General features: G+C 38.0%; 1 protein-coding gene across 3 annotated transcripts in view; it reads right to left on the reverse strand.

Moving 5' to 3' along the window:
* Positions 1-4,120, reverse strand: part of LOC146674045 (uncharacterized) — a 34,115-nt gene extending 29,995 nt beyond the window's left edge. For 2 of the 3 annotated variants that reach the window (XM_085392444.1, XM_085392453.1), the window contains exon 1: positions 3,635-4,120. In XM_085392444.1, coding sequence (XP_085248570.1) covers positions 3,635-3,725 — 91 coding nt within the window. In that variant the 5' untranslated portion in view covers positions 3,726-4,120. The remainder of the gene's footprint in view (positions 1-3,634) is intronic. The other variant, XM_085392438.1, reaches the window with a different exon arrangement.
* Between the last annotated feature and the right edge of the window lie 5,265 nt (positions 4,121-9,385).

A 9,385-nucleotide genomic window follows, 5' to 3' on the forward strand; every position in this document is an offset into this window, starting at 1 on the left:
CGCCAAATATGGACAAAATTATTCTGCCACACTATTTGAATTCAAGAGTTTTCAAACTTCCACAAAAAAACAAAATTAATTAAATAAATAAATCACACAGTGTGCCTTTACAAACATGAAAAGGATGGGTCGCTGTAAAGAGTTCAATGAATTTCTGACCGGTGCTGTCATTGACGCCGCTGTCGGAATAAGCCAGTTGCTTTCTAGATCTTCCATCATCAACTGTAAGTCGTGTTATTGCAAACTGGAAGTCTTTAGGAACCACAGCAACTCGACCATGAAGTGGCAGATCAGATAAAGTTACAGGGCGTGTCACCGACTGTGTAAAGGTCATCAGCACACTGCTGACTGAGTAAATGTGGTACTCCAGTCTTCCTTTGACATCAACATGAGCACACACACGGTGCACTAGGAGCTTCATGCTATAGGGTTTCAATGTCCAAGCAGCTCCTGTAGGTGTCCCAAATAGCAAAATTGGTATGGCCCGGATCTGGCCCACATACTGCAAAGAATGATGGCCCTTTGGTGGCCCAGATCAGGTTTGCCAGAAGTGGCCCACACATGGGCCAGCACAAGGCTAGTTGCAGACACACTGGTGGTCCTTTGCTGGCCCAGAACAGTTTCAGCTCTGACCCCAGATGTCAGCCTAATGTGGACCTTAATCAAGCCATGTAATAACAACATGTGCCAGAACATAATAGTGCAAAAGTAACATGACGAAACTCTGTTCGGACAGTGAATGGACTGATTCTTATATAGCGCTTTTCAACCCTCCCGGTTTACTCAAAGTGCTCTTTACAACATGCCACATTCACCCAATCACACACTTTCTCTAAACTGAGTGCTTCCTACATGAGTGCTACCTATTCACACTCTTGACATGCAGACTGGAGGAGCCAGGGATTGAACTAGGGCTATGCGATATGACCATAATCTCATACCCCGATATAAGACATCCATCATCCCGATAACGATATAAATCACAAAAATTTAACATTTTCTGTAAATTCTGTGAATCTCGGGCAGCTCGACTTGCAGGAAGTGTTTTCAGCTGGGCGTTGTGTACCTGGAGTTGAGACTTTTAACCGATGCATGAAGTTATACATTTTTAAACATAAATTGTAATGGCCACCGCTTTCTTTGTGAATATTTATTACACGGCGTGCTGCGGGGAAAAGCCTGTTCTAACGTTTGAGTCTAAGGTTTATTTTTTAGCACCTAACGCCTCTTTTTTGCTTCTCATCCGTAAAAATCCTGCATGCTCTTTCATGGGATTTAGTTTATTTTGAAAAGTCTCAACAGGATCTTGAGCTTTATTGTGAAAGGTTAACATGCAAAACAAACAAGCGGATGGCAAAGCCATGCCATTGTTTTATCATCGTGGTTGCTAACGACAACACGTAAAAACAGTCACTTGTCCGTCCGTAGTGTCGTGATATTAAATATAAGAGAAAGAGATAACTTTAACAAATTAATATAGCCACTAGTGACCATCAAAACGATGAAAAAAAATTGGTGTAAACACGAAACAAACGATAGCGTAATATGAAACGATAGACATTTTTATATTGTCATCCAATATATATCGTTATATCGAACAGCCCTAGATTGAACCACAAAAAATGAAGACCTGTTTTTTGTGAGCCTGGGCCACATAAACTAAACCATAATTGGGCCAGATGTGGCATGCCATCGCATAAACTGTGCCATCTGCGCCAGGCCTGGCCCATATCTGGATGACCACTTACCATGCCAGAAGTCAGCCAGCAATGCCAGCATGACACCAGATCCAGGCCAGATCTGTCTGCTATGTGGGGTAATGTCTATGTGGCCCAGTTCTTTGGTCAATGTAGTGCACATGTGCCCGTGTATTGACCATTCGCAGCTTGTCTTTTTCGAAATCCAAAGTCCAAGACCACCGATGTTATGGTCACCCCATCTACCTTTTCCATCATCTCTGATGTATGATGCAGAATAAGGCTGCTGATGAGGAATGTTTGCTAAATTAGGGCAAAAGATGCAATGATCTCACATTTAAATGAACAGTCTTGTTTTGTTTTGGTCACAGATTACAGTCACATTGTGCCAACACTTCCTCAAAGTACAGCCTGTAAAAGTTGTTTTGGTTTCCTGTCTTTAAAAAAAAAGGTATGCTATATATATATATATTTTATATATATATATTTTTTTAATGTAGGCCTTCTGTACACAGCCACTTCCTTGCCACAGGACAGTTAGGAAACATACAATTTTCTACCCATGTACTATGAATAACCATCATTTGTCACGTTAGTGAGTATTTGGTATTGCAAAGTCAAAACAACTGTGTAATAAATATAATTACCACTTACAGCTCCATGTTTAGCAAATGAAATCATAAAAGCACCAGTATTCCTCTCTAGCCACCACAAAAATATCACCCAGGATTAAATCTAATCTCATGCAGCCTAATCTTTAAGCCTGACATTACTCCCAGGATGACTTAGAAACTTTACATAACAACCAGAAAAAGACACACAGGTGGCATTGTGTCAGTTAATCATGTCAAGACGCGGTGGTAATTTCTCCAAAAATGTACCCGCCCTAACCACAGGGCAGAAGCGAATGCATCATCTGAAGAGTTTCTGAAGAATTACAGACTCACTTTACTCACGCACTAACTGAGAAAAGCCTAGAAGAGTCAGGACAAGTTATAATTTAACTTCCCCGAGAGAGAGACAAAGAGGAAGACTTGGTCATTCAACTAATGGTTGTAAGTCCTGGCACAGGCATACACAAACTTTGACCCCAGTGTTGGCAAGTTCACATCATGATATAAGAATTTACAACCCTGAGTTCAACCAGGCGACACACACTCATCTACATCACGGCTTTCTAAACAAACCTTATCAGAAATGTGTTTGTGATTTGAGGAAAAAATGACAAAGCACTCAAGAGCTGCCAAATCTAAACTGCCTGCTTGGTCTGAGATTAGAAAGATAAAAGAAAGCTAGGAAATATACACACATTTTTGCGTTCATGCTTTAAAAATAACAATCAAAAAACGTTGCCAACTAATTTTTAATCAGATAATCAGTTCTAAACATTAACGCGCTTCATAAAACGTCTCTTATTTAAAGGTTTTAGACCTGAAATGTACACCAAGTATCATAAACACTGTCCACACTGGATCCAGGCTTCATATTTTGCCTCTTAAACCCCTAGGTGAGCGGCATTTTGAGCCTACACTGCACATTATATGCATGTCAAGGTGCCGTTTTATCAGTGCTGTGATAGATTTTGCGGGGATGCTAAACATTCACAGACGAGGAAGGGAGGGGGGGGGGGGGGGGGGGTCTGGGATCCCAGAGCTGCTAAACAGTATGTTAAGATACCTTTTAATAGAGCAAAAGTGAAACAGAAACATTACCACAATGTGAAAATAAAGAATAACACAGAATAAACCTGACAGTTTGTTTGCTTTGAGCTTTATCGGTGGAAATGTGGTCATATAATATCAAACCTTGGGGGTTGCATTTCCTTCCAGACTCGTGACAGCTTATTTCTTCCTTATGTATTAATGAACTAGATGTCTATCAGGTGGAAACAGTTTAAAGCAAACGCATAAAGATGATGTTTGTGGCTCTTTCTTTACCTCTGGAGGCGTTGGGCTGTCGTCGGACCACTTGCTCCCGAGTGTCCCTCATCACGCTTTCCTCCTCTTCTTCTGAGCGTGCCTCGGCCATTTCTCCTTCTTCTTTTACTACCTTATTTTCTCACTTTCTGTCTTCCTCCTTCAAATTGCTTCTTCTGAGTGTCTGTGGGAAACTGGAGCCGTGTCAGAACAGAAGCAGCGGCGGCGACAGGCACATTATTTATTCTTCCTCTTGTTTTGGCTTCGTCGCCAACTTGCACCGCGAAAGCTCAAACACCGTCAACTTTAAAGCCCCAACATGACTTCCAGGGTTAGCTGAACACTTCCACCGCGTGTTCGGAAGATTTCGAGGCGAGAAAAAGCAGTCTGTAAAGTCTTAATATACAGACAACAACTATCTTTGCGGCGAGTTTCAGATGACACTTTCTCCAAGCTTCCCTGTTTTCCCTGGTCGCGAGCTCGGCGCTCTCCGACGCCGTGACGTCACCAACAGGAAAAAAAACGCGGAGAAGAAGAATAAATAAATATGGAGGATTAAACGTTTAGTTTAGTTAACTTAACGTCATGGTGTGCGGCAGTATGTGCTGGGAGAAGTAACCAGGTAAAGAGGCGGAAGAAGAGGATGAACATGGGTGGCGAAAAGTTTTTTTTTAAAGTGCACCTGACCTAAACTGTAATATACCAACACGCAAAACGGCAAATATATAACTGCAAAGTAACAAAGGGGCCCAAAACAACTAGAAAAGCCTCAAAATGTCCTGAACGCCCAGACACAAAAAGTGGGAGAAAATGTTCTCCCACGTGCAAAAAGATGTGCAAAGAAACCCAGAATTTGGACAAAGAAGCACAAAAATCATTCAAAGTGACACAAAACAATCTGAAACATCTTCCACGGGGCGCAAATAGTGGTGCAAAGTAGTATAAAATAAACCAAAATGTCTTAAAATAGAAACAAAAGTTTGACAAAGAGATGCAGAATGCCTCAAAATGCCTTCAAACAAACAAACAAACAAACAAACAAACAAACAAACTAAATCACACAAAGTGACACCAAATGCTCTGAATCCTCATCAGAGGCACAAAGGTTGGACAAAGACACACTAAATAACCAAAACTTCTTCAAAAACTCAGAAACAAAATACCTCTGAAACATTTACAAATTTACAAACTACATAACACATAACGATAGGCATAGATAGACATAGGCATCATAATATTTTAAAAAAAGGCATACATGCAGCACAAAGTATGCAGACAAAAGTGTGGGATAAAGAAATGCGAAACACAAAAATGAGAGGCAGAATGACCACTGTTAAGGGCAAAATGAGCTCCGAGAGGTGCAGAAAATGTAAACATGCTCAAAAACACAGACAGAACAAAAAAGACTTCAACGACAAACACACATACACAGATATAAAATATATACATATATATATGTATATATATATATATATAAACATATATATATATGTATATATATATAAATATATACAGATATAAAATGACCACAGTGATGTAAAATAACTACATAGAATGCAACACTGCTACAGTGATGCAATCATCTGCAAAAATAGTAAGTAAAATCAGTACTAAGACATGCAAAGCTGCCACTTACAGTAGCTGCAAAGACACCAAAAGAAAGGAAAGAGAAGCAAAAGAACACCAAGTGCTGTCCAACAACGTGAAAGAAGCCCAAATCACAAATGTGAAACTACAAAATTTTGATGCTGAACAACTTAACATGATCCACAAAGTGACAGGAAAAATGTGGAAAATTGCGACAAAGGCTTAGGAAGCAATATTAAAGAATTTAGCTGATAACAGCTTACATACTCTAAATACAGTCATGACTGAATTTGAATTGGCACTTTGGTTATACTGGCTGGGAAAGTTTGCTTACTATTATTCACCTACCTACTTGATTTCCACCTGATGTCCGCACAGACTCGTGGGATGGTTAATGTTTAACATGAATCCTGAATTTATTAGTGTTTGCATCATTAATTCAGTTACGTCATACGTTGATTCTTGTAAATGTGTAATGGATTTCCAGTGTGCGTGTGGGCAGGAACAGGGTAAAGGTCTGGCTTTTAATAGACCATGAGTGAGACTATTGTATTGTTAAATGAGCCGTGTAGTGCAAAGCTTCAGGGGTGTTAATTAAATCTTATTGAATGGATAACATACACTTTTTCATTCACCGTGTGTTTATACACCACTCTACATTTAATGATTTGTTATTACCATGATGAGCCTGGTTCTGGCTGAGGTTTCCTCATTTTAAAAGGGAGTTTTTCTTTCCCGCTGTCACCATAGCTCTTGCTCACAGGGGGTCCTCTTGTTGTTGCGGTATCTCTGTATTGTTGGAAGGTCTTTACCTTACAATATTAAGCACCTTGAAATGAATTTTGTCATGATTTGGCAGAATATACATAAAAGTGAATTGAATATCTGCCTCTTAACAGATTAAGCTAATAACAAGTACTCTGAACTCTCTACAACTTTCTGCTGATTTTTTTTTACTCACAAGACTCCAGTTACCTTTACTTCATATTTGTGAGGTATTGAGTTTGCAACATGTTTGTTAATTCAGGCAACTTAAAACAAATTTACAGTTCTGTAGGATTGTAATTGCACAAAACCCCAGGTATCAGCATGTGGCTGTTTTCTTGTCCCTTCTACTTCAAAGTGCTTATGATGAAGTGACATTAAATAACCTTGAAGTTAGTTTTGTTACACACACACAAAGCGATATATTGTATGCTTGATTCATCTAGAATTTGCAGCTCTCTGAGAGTTTCTACCAGTGAATGACCACATTTGTCCTCTGGAAGAATGCGGTCATTTGTATGCAGGTATACAAGTGACATACATAAATATACAGCATGCAGGCCGGCTTTAGAATAAAATATGTAAATGAGCACTACAGAAAGTTCTTCTTACTGTAAGTGCCTGTGTGCGCTGAGCTTTGCTCAAAACAGAATCTTCTTTCTCACGGTAAATGTGAAGTGAAGTAAACTGAAACTTGGCACCACGCAGCTAAAAAACTCTCACATGACTAACACAGTGGAGAGATCAGGAGCCTGAGTCAGAATAACACAGGTGAACACACAGGAAGTATGTAATCAGATATTAACAGTGTCTAGAATAGCAGTGAAGCTAATGTGTTCTCTTTTGTGCTTTGGAGTTGAGGGATTTTCAGATATCTTTTCTATTTTCAGCTCCATTGATCTGGTGACTGCCTTTATTTTAATGAGGCGGATTTTCAAAGATGACAATTTAAATCATCACAATGATGATTCTGTAGCAATTACACAGTGCAACACTTGAGCAAGTTACTTTATTAAAATGCTGATCATTATTAAGAATAATACACAGTCAGTCCATAATTAATCAAGTGCAGTTCCAACTGCTGATAAATGTAGAGGAATGGTTAACCAAGAACACACTGGTGTCCAAACTTTGGGATAAAAACTTAAGTATTAAAATTTTTGCACGGCTTTACCAAAGTTGAAGCTTAAAGAAAAAAAAAAAATCAGCGGAGAAACAACAAAAACACACAATCTATAAACATCACGTTCTTCTACAGAAGAACGTGATGTTTTTACAAAGTAAAACCTACATAAAGAAAAAAAAATGCAAACATGCAACAAGTATAGGTTGATTTAGTCCTCCATTATCCTGTCGCTCTGTCAAGAAAGATCACACTTTAAGAGACTGAAAAAAAGAAAATTAATAAATAAATAATTATATTCCTTTTATGGTGTCAAATAACTTTTGAGGTGTTAATGGCATCATGGTTACTACATTCATTCATTAAGCTTTCTGACTTAATAAACCTTTTACCGTCTTATTTATTTATTTTAAATGAGGCCACTGCAAAGTAGCTGATGTGGAGGAGGTTGGTAGGCTGGTTTGGATCCAGATGACCTGTGTGTGCATTGATTTAACAGCTCAGATTAACAATTTCCTGCTTTCCTCAAACACTCAGTGTTAAACTGTTGTTGCACGGTGATTAACAAAGCTTGATTAAAGGAATCACATGGGTGAGACGGGAATACACTGTGTGTGTTTGTGTGAGTGTGTGTCGTTGAACATTTTGTGTTCACATTATTTCCATTTGAGGAAAAAAGCAGGTGGACTATTTTGACTTTATTTAATACTTTCAGTATTAAATTGGAATATTTATAATTCCACTTTAACAATTTAACAAGAAGACATCCCAGCTTATATAAATATCTGTCTCGAACAGTGTTTCCCAACCACTGTGCCGCGGCACATAGGTGTGCTGTGAGAAATGACCAGAGTGCCGTGGAAGATTATCTTGTTCCACCTGATTGGTACACTAAGTGACCGGCGTGAGTAACAGGCAGAACAATTACATTCTCTTCCACTAGAGGGCGGTACAATTACCTGCTCTAATTAAATTGGTTGCCAACTGCCAGTAAAACAGAGGAAGACGGAAAAGAAATTACACAATAGACATACTGTGTGTGAGATAGCAGCTTGTAATAGCAATAGATAAACATTTGAGGTGAAAAAGTAATCTGTCTGACCTGGGACCTGGAAAAATTCCAACCTAGATGAAGGCCCTAGCATGATGAGTGGTCAGAAAAAAGCAAAAAAGCTATACTGGGGATAAACTGAGCCAATTCCACACTGCCTGGTGCAGGGAACAACTATCAATATGTATTTTGTGACATTTTTGTTTGGTGATGTGCTGTGGCTCCAAATGGTTGGGAAAAACGTATTTAGAACATTAATTATTTGTTTTATCGAAAGAGTACAAATTAAATACAGATAAAGTTAGTGTCAAGATTTTAGCGATTTGCATCAACTCATTGAACTTTTCTACTTTGCTATGAATATATCAAAGGTGTAAAAATTAACATTTAATATAAAATTCTAAAGCTCGTATACAAAATGATGAATCCATTTGTCAGTCACCCAAGATCCAGATTAATACAAGCAAACAAACAAGAGCACAAGACTACTTTTAATAATAATTATGAATCAATCACTGAAATAATTATTTTAATAACAATTTATTTATCAATTGATTTAGACTTTCACATATTGAGCTCCTTTAATTTATTTCACATTTTCCTTTTTCTAATTTCCTCACCTTATTTAACTATTTAATTTTTGTAATATTTAATCTGTGTTATTTTATTGAACTATTTTGTTTTATTTAAGTTGTTTTGTTATTGTTTGTTTTTAATTATTTAGCTAATGGCCACTTTCTTAATAATTAGATAAACTGAAGCCTTTCAGGGTTGTTAACACTTGCTTACTTTATTCTTTATGTATTATTCATGTCATTTAGCATTTTAGGTTGTTGTAGCAGACACCCTGTGAACCCATCACTGTGTAATACATTTCTAATGTTTTTTGTTTTTTTTGCCTCTAAATAGTAAGTTCTGCATTTTTACGAAGAAGAAAATGACCTGATTAATCAGGATTTCTTAAAGAAATAACAGTGAAAATGGTGATTAATGTCATCTATTAAATAACCTTAAAGTAATTGCCTTGTAGTTCACAGAATGATAAACAGAAAGAGAAAAGCTGCACAGACACACATGTATGAAAATAACCCTTCAAACATGTTATATGTACTGTATAAAACCGTCTCTCTCGCGCTCTGGTTCTCTGCCGGGGGCGTGGTCTTACAACATTTATGGGCGTGGTTAAGTGCTACCTAGCGCCCAGCAGCTAAGTGATTGACAGCTGAGCCGCTTAAAGCCTCAGAAA

The sequence above is a fragment of the Rhamphochromis longiceps genome, linkage group LG3 (genome assembly GCF_057381845.1).
Source record: "Rhamphochromis longiceps isolate RC_006_pf linkage group LG3, R_longiceps_female_GT1.1, whole genome shotgun sequence".
Lineage (NCBI taxonomy): Eukaryota > Metazoa > Chordata > Actinopteri > Cichliformes > Cichlidae > Rhamphochromis > Rhamphochromis longiceps.